The sequence below is a fragment of the Polypterus senegalus genome, chromosome 15, assembly GCF_016835505.1.
Source record: "Polypterus senegalus isolate Bchr_013 chromosome 15, ASM1683550v1, whole genome shotgun sequence".
NCBI lineage: Eukaryota > Metazoa > Chordata > Cladistia > Polypteriformes > Polypteridae > Polypterus > Polypterus senegalus.
The window spans coordinates 77,783,616-77,795,945 of record NC_053168.1 but is presented as its reverse complement, the minus strand read 5'-3'; the positions used below and the strand labels follow the sequence as shown (position 1 = coordinate 77,795,945).

Here is a 12,330-nt window from a genome sequence, read left to right as displayed (position 1 = left end):
GAGCCAGCTAAGTCTAAATTTAACACCCAGCAATAACCTTTGGCAATGGTGGCTAAGTGATGGCTGCTTTTAAAATAATCTTTTCATTGGAAGAATATTCAAATCCACCATATTGTCATACACATTCAGAACTATTTTAGAAAACAGCAAAATCATCAGGGCTGATAATAGTGGTGTTGGTTTTATGTCACTGGGGTTATAACGGACAGACTATATGAAAATGCACTTAAATAGCTTTAGCAACCATTGTTTTAGTACTTGAATATTATTTATGTATGTAATTATGTATTTATTTATATATTTACTAGCCTGTTGCAGACAGGTAATAGAACAATTAAAACTTATTTGCTGTCTCTTGCACTACATGTACCTTCAGTGACTTTCCTCTTCACCAGCGCTCTCTTGAGCTCATTCTTGTAAAGCCTACATCTCATACTCTCTTTATTTGCGAGGCACCTTTCTTGCCTCCTGTCTTGTTTAATACTTGCCATCTTTGAGGTCAAACTCTCTCAGCACGGCTCATACACTTTTACTCCTCCATGTGTGTCTTGCACTTCCTCTTTATTCCTGACACCAAAGCCAAACTGACCAATCACACCAAAGCCAAGCTGACCAATCAGATCTAGTACCTTTTCGATTTATATTTGTTATATACTGCTCTTGAGTTCATTATATCTGTCTATATGCATTTTTGTTTGCATGTGTGACTGCATTTTCTTTGTTTGTAGTGTTTTGTTGTTCCCCTCCAACCTTTCTGGCCCATGTCACAAACACTGCTCTGCATGTTTATTTCTTGTCCTAACATTCTTTAAATGATGGTGTTTTTTTTCAGATGTTTATAAAATTGTGACTAATATCTTTGTTAAATTTTATTTACTTATTTTTGTTATTTTTCAAACAGCTACTAGGCAAACATTATATAACATATTGATTTGCTTATTTAGTGATTTTACAGGTTCAACAGAATAACCACACCATCATGTAGCCTTGAACTGAACACTGCACCATTCATTTCTACATTAATTACACTTAAAATCGACTTAGATTTAATGACAGATTGAAATCCCACCCATAGCAGCTCCTCAGTTCAATTGGGGGTTACGTTCTAATGAAAGAGTGGATTGTTTGATCGGTGCTTTGTTTTAGTCTGTTAACTGGTATTATAATGCATGTAATGATATCTTCTCATATTTGTGAGGTGCAATTAAGAGTTTTTCTACATAAAAGAATCCACTGAAGCTGTGAACACAGCTAATTAAATGAATGACTGAAAGCATGTGGCCATCTGAGAATGAAATCAGGGGGATTACCCAGGTATTTCACTTCTCTAAACAATGAAAATTGGCAAAATTTCAATTACTTCCCCCATCTTTTCCACAAAATGGAAAGTTACTTTCTTATTGGAAAATGAAAAAGGATGAAGAAATCTTAGCACAAAGAGGGCTCCGACAGATGGTGCCATTAGAATCTTAGGAAGTGGGAGGCACCGCAGTCACAATTAATTACCATATTCTGTAGGTGTGGCCTTGACTCCATAAAACCTTTGGTTTGCTTTGAGAACATGGAATGGTAAAATGAAGTGTCACCATAAACCTTTTCTACTCTGAGGCCCGATATGGGTCCTATATTACAAACCATAAATCTTAGAAGTATTTTGGAAGAGCCTGGCTAGTGTTTATAATAGGCTATGATTAAAACTTGCATATACTTAAATTGGGGGTCCAGGTGTTGAGCAGGTACATTAAAGTCCAAATTTATTTTCACCATAAAGTCACACTTTAAGTCTCAAACATAGAGAATAATGAAAGAGATGTATGCAGACTTACTCCACCAAGGCCAGGGGGACCAGGTGGGCCAGGAGGGCCGGGTAGACCAGGGTCGCCATCTCTGCCGTTTGGACCTTGGGGACCCTAAATATAACAAGAGAGGTACAATTAATAATACAGAAAATTAAATACTGTCAGTAAGAGAAGCAACAAAAATATAAAGCAAATAGCTGGCATAAAATCATATTTTAAGAACAAAATAAACCATTTTGAATAATAAAAGTCTTTTTATGATTCCCTGACAAAACATTATGTCACTTTCAAGCAAAGGTCTAACTCCACTGAATCTAGGAACTATGCTGGTAACACAAGACCAAAATATATTGGTTTAAAACACTGCCGCATTACAATTTTAAATAAAATAGATAAACAATTGCTTGTCTTTTGTTTTTATCGAGAGATAATATGCAATTGGCATTTAAATTAATTATACTCAGCTATCACAAAATGCACACATATAAAATAAAAACTGCTTACCCTGTCTCCCTGGGGACCTTTATCTCCCTGGGGACCCTGAAAAAAGAGTTACAGATTTGTATTTTAAAATGAAATAATATGGGGAGCAGCAGAAATAGCACTTGATGCAGAATTATACAAACCATCAATAATTTGGATTCAAAAGCATGCTTTGCTAATTAATTAGTTCATTTACACTAAAACATGCAAAATACGTTTTTTTAATAATGTCAAATTATTCAAAATATTATATTATGTTACTAATACTTCATAATTACATTCTTTGAGAATAAATGATACTAACCTGTGGTCCTTCAAGCCCCTGCAGGGAACAAATAAAGCAAACAAATAAAAAACTACAATTAGAAAAGCAGCATTCATCTTAAATGCACATGATAAATGACAAAGGTCACCACCTAGTGGAAGATAGGAACAGTTGTTTCTTTTTTTTCTTGTGAGCTTAAATCCAGCAATGATTGTACTTTGAGAATGATATTTGTCCAATCAAGAATACTTCTGATTCAAAAAGCACATGTACATTTCCTCTATAACAATTAAAATGAAATATGCTGCTGTTCTCATTTCAGATAGCCACGTTTGTGGTAGCAATGGTCCAGGTGTTAACCTGTGGACTGTTCTTCACACTTGCTTTCATAACGTATTCTTAAATGTCCGGCCCATTTAAGGAGCTCAGGACAGCCCACATTCGACCTGTGCCCTATCAAACCAATTCAGTCTGGCAAGGAATCCCAGGGGAATATGGTCCACATCCTTGTGTAAAGTGTAATGAGCCCCCAAACATAAACAAAGGCACCAATATAAAGGGGCAGCAGGAGAAAAGACTCTCGGGGCAGGCGACACAGGGCCAACCACAGCAGCTTCTGATACACAGAAATGAATATAAATCTCTTAGTCCAGGTAAATTTACAATATAATACACTACAATGTATAAAGAAGTACTAACCTGCGCGACTGTATTGGAATGGGAAGAAAAGAAAAAAAAAGAAAAAAAAATGTTATTTAAAATGGCCTGGAAATATCGGTGATGTAAGCATTCATTCAACTTATACTTATTACATATTCAGTACATTACGCTACTTTATAAACAGCCTAAAGTACTAAATAGGAAAATATGCATTGGAAAAAGTTCTATTATTTAATTATTAATAATTCTATAAAATATGTTATTAGTTTTTAAAAATGCAATTTATTGTTTAATTAAAACATAAAAAATTTCATGTGACAATAAAGTCACGTACACACATTATATTAGTTAGACATACATGCACTTATATTATCATACAATAGTTAAGAAGAGGAATAAAACACTGAAAGCTTTATTTGATAGATAGATAGATAGATAGATAGATAGATAGATAGATAGATAGATAGATAGATAGATAGATAGATATTTTCAGCATAAATTGCATATCTATCTTCCATTGTGTTAAAGTGCTTTCTTTATTACAGGGCCAGTGGGACTGGAACCTGTCCTGGTAGTCCTGAGTACAAGGATGGACCCAAGCTTTGAAGGAGTGCTATTCAATAAGATTTTTAAATACATACTTTCATATATATATATATATATATTTATATTTATATGTTTGAATACTTATCTCTCCATATTTTATATATATATATATATATATATATATATATATATATATAAATAGAGTCAAACGGCCATTTTAGGGAGATTATAGACAAAGGTGTATTGTTGTATATCTATAATGCATTATTTGTGCTTTCTCAAAATATTAATTTTAATTCCTTGATATTCATTTACTTAGATCAGCAATGAAATTTATTATTGGTCTGCCTTGTATCATATTTATATCAGTGGGCATGCACAAAACATTTTTAAACACAATAATAAATTATAGAAAAATTTAAATGTAAAAATGAATGGATTATTTCTGATCATTCTTTTAAAGAACTTCTCTGCATTCAAACTGCGGTCCATGCGCCTTGTGCTTTGACCTCCAGCTCCGATGTTATTTGGCCACATTCTCTGATGTGTTATTTTTGTTAATGAAGAGCGCTACATTTTTGCCAATAAAATTTCAGTTGTGAGTCTCAAATACTATAAAAACTTGGCCTTATCATGAAAGTTACAAAACAGATAACTATGATGAATAATAAAACAAACACATGTAAAATGTAAAAGAAATGGATTTCTTCTATGATATCCAAATTAGTTTTTTTAATATTTTCTGGAAAAAGTAGGGCTTCTGCATTATTCTACACCGTTACCAGCAGAGGGCCTGCTGCACTACATATTCTTAGCTGGACTCCAGTCTGCAGTGTTTGTGAAAGGAAAGAAAATTAGACACGATCTGTATGTTGCATAATTTCAAGTATTAATTTTAAGTATGTCTGTAATTTGTCTATATTTGTAATTATGTAGAGTTTAACCATTAAATGAAACCATGATCTGAAATATTACTATGTGCGTGGGTATGTACTACTTTAGTCTATAAATGCTGAAATAAATATATGGGACATATTGATGACATTAAACATCAAGCTTTGAGGTTGTGAGTTCAAATCCTACTATTTATGTTGGGTGACCATGAGCAAGTCACTTCACCTGCCTGTGCTCCATTTGTAACAACAAAAGAAACATAACTAAGCGTATTTCCAGTGTAGTAAATCACCTTAAATAAAGAAGTCAGACATATTTAGTATAATGATGGCAGTCCATTGTAAGTAATAAGCGTGGCCCATGGCACATGGTTAAACCAAGGCCTGGTTATGAACGTTTACTATGATTCAAATCAGCACAAATGAAACATCCCTCTTTCCTTCTAGTTATTTGATTAATTAATATTAAATATTTTTACAAAGTAGAACTAACACATTATCTCAACAGTCATAACTTTTCTTTATTATATGTCATTGTTTTTCAAACTTATTAATACATTTCAGGTAAGGTACTTTATATTAGTAATCCTCAGGTAGCTAAAACCTGTTGTTTGTTGTATTTTGAGTGATATATTTTTCCAATTTAAAACAGACGATACATGACGAGATCAAAGACTGAGTATGTGTGTGTGTGTGTGTATATGCGTGTGTGTGGGGGTGGGGGATGCAAGGGGCAGGGTTAGTGTCCTGATTTAACATCCATCCATTGTCAGTCCCTGTAACCCTAGTAAAGATCAGGGTATTCTTGGCTAGCCTGGCAGCAGTATGAGCTTGGCAGGAACCCACTGTGAGCTGAACAACGCAAAAAAAAAAAAAAAAAGCTATAATGAAAAACTGAGCCAGAAAAAGAGGATGGATGGATGGAAGGACGACTTTCATTCAAAGTGAATCTTAGCATTCTGTATTAATTGCCACAAGAGGGCGACTTAAACGATGTACTCTGTGCCTTTTTCAGAAAATCAAAAAAGGCATAATAATAAAAAATAATGCAAATCGTATGGCAACATTTTAAAATAATTTTTAATGTCAAATAATATTGATAACATTTTCTAAAATTACATTTTATGTGGCTGAGATTTTACTTTGTCAGTGGTCAAAGCACAGTAATAACGATGCAGTATTACACTTCAGTTATTTTTTTCCTAGATCGCTTGAAACTTTTTAAAACAATCTTGCGTAATTCCTTCCAGAAAAATGAAAACTAGTAAAATCAACGCTAAGGTCAAGTGCGCCCCTTCGCAGCGCCTCCGAGATTCGGATGATCGGTGGTTTCGGGTCTGCACCGCCAGATGGCGCGCTCAGCTTTGTACATAATCGAGACGGCGCAAGAGAAGCCCACCAACGCAGTCCAACGCCCAAAACTTTTACAAATTGTTTAGTTAACCGCACAGACGGCGGATACTGTTGTGGCTACATTTTTTTATAATGATCAATAAAACATTTTCTATATGGAAAACTGAATTTCTCCTTTTTATTCGTAGTAGTGTATAGTCTAGGTCTTTGAAACGTGCTTTTATCGTTTTTTTTCATATACTTAGACAAATCGCAAACCGTTTAATTTAAAGATGGTAAATTAGCAATAAAAGCTATTGTTTTAGTTTTTGTCCAAAAATATAAAATGTGTATTTATTTATTATGTTAAAACAATAATGTAAACTTGCTTTGGTTGACTAAGAAACGAAATAGCTTTAATCAGCACTGATAAAGAAAAACAGAAAAGAAAGATGAGGCACATGAACTTACATTGACATGTTGCTAGGAAAGTTACTGCAAGCAGCAACGCAATCCGATTATCCACAAAGCTGAGCATGTCTAAAGGCTAGACATGCAGACTCCTTGTGCTGCAGAGCCCTGGATTTTACCTACAACGCGCAGGCATACAGTTGTGATGACAAGAGTAACTCCAGACTTAGCAGAAACCTGCTGCCGTGATGCTAAAATAATAAAGTCTAATCAGCCCTATTTATATGGCAGGAGGTTCCTTTGTCTGCGTGTCAAAATTCGAGCTCCAAACCAATAGGAGTGGAGAGAAAAAGGAGTCGCTCCCATCCCAAAAGGGAGCTGCTCGGTCATGTGCTCCTTTATCTCCAGCCCTTCTTCTCAAGGAATACTGGCACCGGATTGACCGTGATGACGAATGCACCGTTTTAATTAGATCCATTCTTCTGAGGACGTGGACAGTTTTGAGTCTTTAAAAAGGAAACTCTGACACGGTGGCTGTCTTTTTTAACTCATCCTACATAATGAGAGCAGTGGAGGAGCCAGCAGAGACGGGACAGGTACGGAGGAAGACACCTGGCCGACTGCGCACTGATGCTGTGTCCGAGGAGTTCTAACAATAAAAAACAAAATAAATCACCTATTGATCCGGATTTCGCTAAAGAAGCGGAAAACGCGATGCTCCAAAGCATCCCCACATTTCTGTTATATACCTATGTAAAAAGCCAACCTGCTTAACTTAGCCGCATCACTTGGATTGTGTGTATTTTTCATTTTGTTTTCGTATGTTGTTTCACTTTAGAAGAAAATGATCTGAAATCACAATAACACACGGCCAGATCTGAAGGGGGGTATTTCAGGAGGGAATTCACTCAGGTTCAAGCCAAATACAAAGTGATCCCAGTAATTAGCCAAAGAAGTTTAATGAAAGAGCTCCAGGAAAAATACTTTAGTTCTTTTAATGCCCTTAAACTGCATTCCAGAGAAAACTGACTTTTTTCATCACAAATAGACAAACAGAAACGGTGCAATATATCTAGGCTACTCATTATCACATTGTGAAAGCGCAACTGCATTTTACTTAACTGTAAGAAAATCTCAACCAAGATTCACTTGTATTGTGTGTTCTCGTTTCCAGTTGTCAGTTAAAAGTGAGTCTGAAGATACTTTAAGTTGGGAATAGTCATATACGTGGCAAAATCGTCATCACGTGGCAAAATTATCGTCAGAGTATAACCTCCAAATCAATTACACGAATAACGGAATAAAGCTTTAACTCTCTACCAAAAGGTAGTCACTTATTTTACATGTGCAAACTTACAATAATTAATATTGTGTATCAATCAATCCGTCAGTTCATCAATCGATCGGTCAATCAATCTAATACAGTGCCTTTCATATCTATCTATCTATCTATCTATCTATCTATCTATCTGTCTGTCTGTCTGTCTGTCTTACAGTTATTCATATCTATCTACATATATGTCTTAGAGTTACTCATATCTATCTATCTATCTATCTATCTATCTATCTATCTATCTATCTATCTATCTATCTATGTATGCAAAAGATGTTAAACAATTAATACACACATTCGTTCATTAAGTAACCAACTAGAGAATCTGTAGATAAATTCGTTTAGTTCCGCAGTCATTTTATTTTAGGTCCCTTGGCGATATTCAATAATGACCAGCAAGAGTTATCTTCACTATACAATAGTGTGAATTTTAGATTTGTAAAGCTTCTTCGGTTCAGTTTTCCAGTCTTCTCTTTTAGCTAATGCATTGTTTAAAACGTTTATTTGAGAGATATACAGACAGATATGAAAGACAGTACATGATAGATAGATAGATAGATAGATAGATAGATAGATAGATAGATAGATAGATAGATAGATAGATAGTAATACATGCCACTACGATAGACAGATTACTAATCATACTTAAGACACATTTATGAAGGGAGAATACTTCATTTTGTGGCCCCACGTTACGGCACAGTTTTCAATGTATTATTCTGTTGGCTTAGTTTCACTGCTATAGCTTTGCTGCATTTTCTCGTTAACACGTTTCTCAGGTGTTCCTTGTGCCATGGAATGCTGCAAATTGTGAGCTTTATGGAAGCCGCCATATAAAAGGTAGACGAACCGCTCCTAACGTTAAGATCACATCGGTTTCTGTGTGGTCATCCGAAGCCTGTCGGCTAATCGAAAGTAACCAAGGAATGTTGCTGATGTACAGATGGAAAATCCTGAACCTGTGCTGTTCACATACATCGTCCGACATATAGGCAAAGACACTGATCACTTATTAAGACGACTGAAATGAAATGGTTCCCGAGAGATCGTCTGGGCATTAAAGTAGCGCTTTTGAACGCAAACGTATCCGAAGTGTTTCGAATGAGATGAATGTACTCTGAACGTATACTCATCTCTAATGCATTGACTTCGAAAGCGACGAGAGTGAGAAGTAACCGATGGAGATTTCTTGTCAAACCCCGGCCGCGCGTGCTGAACTTGAAACACTTCGATCTCACGCGTTTTAGCAGCCCACTCCCTGCACCCCTCCCCACGTAGATCAATTGGATTAACGCGTAACTCGAGGTGATCCTTTTCAAATGTCCGGGGACTGCCCTCCTGGCTTGCTGGTGACTTCCTCGCATTCTTCTGAGCACAGCTGGCTAAGGGGACTACACGGGGAGTTAAGCGTTAAACTCCACGTTTTTGGAGGTCAGGCATGCATGATGTGGCTGCTTAAGTAATCATTCTTTATTACAGCTTTGGGGCAAACGGAGTCTCTTTTCTTGTCTCCTAATTCTCTGTTATCCATGTCCCGCACTCTACAGGGCGCAGAGTAAAAAAGAAGTGCGGTCGGTATATGCAGAATTAAGAAAAAGTGGCATTGCCTGTTTTTGTCTATGGAATGGAACCCTGCAGAAATAAAAGACAGTCGGACATTATAATTTAATAGCATACAGGCCGACCTTAATTGTGCACTTCTTAAAGACATACTTCTAATACGTGTTTAAGTCACTTTGCAAATCCTTTGAGGTGGCTATAATAAAGCTCATTAAAACTCCTTACATTTATTTCCTACATTTCTTATGTAGTTATTATTTACTGTTATTTTTCTGACACCTTTATCCAAGGTGACTTACAACATCTGAGACACAGTTGGTTACATTTCTTTTGTTTTGCCTGCTGGAGCGCAGGCAAATGAAGTGACCTGCTCAATAGCAGGATCTGAACCCACATCCTCAGGGTTGGAATGCCTAGGTCCAAAGCCTTAACCACCACTTCACACTGCCTGCCTAAAACAAATCCAGCTCAGGGTTGGCTCAAAGTAGGAACCACCCTCACATGGACTGCCAGTCCACTGCAGGGCACAATTACATACTCACCCACACTCACAATCGGCCGACTGAGAAAGCCAGAATACCCAGAAGAAACCCCACACAGACAGAAGGAGAACTAGCAAATTCTGCATGGACTCTGGATTCAAACCTAGGTAATGTTAAGCACACTGTGCCACTATGCCTACCTGGAAAACAAGTAAAAGTCAAAGCAGATTGACAAACACTTTTATCCTGCAGTGAATTGTAAATGTTACCAAGAGCTGGGGTGTTGTATTTGTCTGAATTTTATTATCTGAACTAAAGACTGTCAAACATTACATTTTAAGCTGTTGTAAAAAGTACGGGGTGCCACTGAGCCCCTAACCCCAGACCCAATAATACCTAACAAAGTCACGGGTTCAAATAACGGTTTGTTATTTCCACCAAACACATTATATAATGAAGCACAGCTAACAAGCTTACATAACAATGAAACTCTTATTTCTTCTTCTGCCTCCAGTTGAGTGTAGCCCATTGTCTCCCGACTCGGATCCACAAGTTAAGACAGTGGGCTCTTTTTATACTCGACCAGGAATGACTTCTGGTGACACGGCATGTCTTGGTGGGAGCCCTTCTGGGTTGTTTGAGAACCAGGACAGTGATCCCCTGACAGCCCTCTTGCAGAACCCAGGGACCGCGACAGGGTTGCATGTTCCCATGAAGCCCGGTGCCAAGCTGGCACGGCTCCAGTGCACCATTGTCATCTAATAAATTGGGATGGAACCTCCTGGCCACCAACTGTCTCCATCTCCTGGCACCTTCCATCTTGGCACTCACTGTCCAACCAGGATGCCTGTCTGCCCTCCTTGGCACTCACACAGTGCATCCTTTATATTTTTGTACATTGTTTTGTATTACTCATTTATACTCAATGTGAACTGTATCTTTAATAACCATTTATATTCTCCATTTGCTTACGGTATTATTGACCAAAGACTTGTGAATAACAATTCCAAAGTCCAAGGACACTTTTTATTGGCTAACTAAAAAGATTACAATACGCAAGCTTTCGAGGCAACTCAGGCCCCTTCTTCAGGCAAGATGTGATGAAACAAATCATGAATAAGCTTGATGAAGATGAGCTCAGTTATGTCGTACCTGTATACGCAATTTAATGGCGCTCATTTATGGTCATTGCTGAGGTAATAACGATTGTATCTTATTTTCTTCTGAGCTTTCAATGAAGACTAACAAAACAAAAAAGTAAATTAAAGGAATAATATGTTTTAAAGGGCATGATGGTGCTAGTGGACTATGGTAGTGTTAGTGGGAAAATGAAAGGTCTGCATAATATTAATCAGTGACCTGAAAGACTGTCATTAAGCCTCATAACGGTTAAAGTAAACTGATCTGGATTGGATAAGCATTTTAGTGATATTTTAGACAACAGGGAAAGTTAAAAATATGAAAAGTTCAGTTCTGGAAAAAAGTGGTGTATCAGTCTTACATAAAACTAACCCCTAAGTGATGCATTGAGGGGCCTTTGTTTTATTGTGGTTACCTTTATACATCACATTGAGGTGACCTATGTGCAGTAGAGTGTGCATCTTCTTTGACAGACCAGAAACAGTGCGACCTAACGCTCAACTCTCACGCTTACTTAATCATCAGTGAGCTGACTGAGCAACAGAAGATGGTTTATACTTAGGTTAAAATGACAAAATGGCAACCCTAAGACTCACTGATGGACACCAGCAGTATGGAAACCTATCAACTTTAATAAAAAGGCCTTCTGCGCAATATTAGCAGGAGCTTCTCCAGATTTGACTGGCATGCCAAACAGATAGCAGTTGCAACGATGGCTGTAAACAACAACAGCAATTTATTTTTGTTTAACCCAAAATCACATAAGGAATGCCTCAATTGGCTTTACCAGATCATTTTTAAACACCCCCAGCCTTGACTCCCAAAGAAGACAAGAAAAAACTCCTCAAAAATTCTTGTAGGGAAAAAAATGGACGAAATCTTGAGAAAGTCAATTCAGAGAGAGACCCCTTTCAAGGTAGGTTGGGCATTCAATGGGTGTCAAAAATGTGGTAAATATACAGTAATACACTAAACAGAACTCAAGTAATCCTCTTCACAGAGCTAAATGGCCAATCTAACAATGCCACCTCAGAAATACAATACAAAAAAAGCCCAAGTGTGGGCCGAGTTTGTTGAGACCATTGAGAATGACATTTGCATAGTGATAAAAAAACAGTTTAGCCAAAATTGAATTTGCAGCAAAAGTTAGTGTTTTACAGACCCCCATGACCCTGTGTTCGGATTCAGCGGGTCGGAAAATGGATGGATGGAGTTAGTGTTTTATTTTACATTTACTTTTCTTTATGTCTTGGCTATGACGTTAAACTGCATCCGGCCCTGCAAGCAGTTCTCCAACTTGCAGGGAAATCATGGGGGCTAGTGGCAGGATTGGCATTCCAGCCACCGTAAAAAAACTTCACAAGCTCCAAGACTACAGAAAGGACTCCTTTTTGCTCTCCACAGGAGTAGCTCTGCTGCTGCTTGC

General features: G+C 37.1%; 1 protein-coding gene across 1 annotated transcript in view; it reads right to left on the bottom strand.

Moving 5' to 3' along the window:
- The window catches only part of col1a2 (collagen, type I, alpha 2), a 54,630-nt gene extending 47,978 nt beyond the window's left edge, over positions 1 to 6,652 (bottom strand). The window contains exons 1-5 of the mRNA XM_039736961.1: positions 6,450 to 6,652; positions 3,247 to 3,254; positions 2,587 to 2,604; positions 2,304 to 2,339; positions 1,827 to 1,910 (exon numbers count right to left, since the gene is read on the bottom strand). Of these exons, the coding sequence (XP_039592895.1) occupies positions 1,827 to 1,910; positions 2,304 to 2,339; positions 2,587 to 2,604; positions 3,247 to 3,254; positions 6,450 to 6,516 (213 nt within the window). The 5' untranslated portion in view covers positions 6,517 to 6,652. The remainder of the gene's footprint in view (positions 1 to 1,826; positions 1,911 to 2,303; positions 2,340 to 2,586; positions 2,605 to 3,246; positions 3,255 to 6,449) is intronic.
- Between the last annotated feature and the right edge of the window lie 5,678 nt (positions 6,653 to 12,330).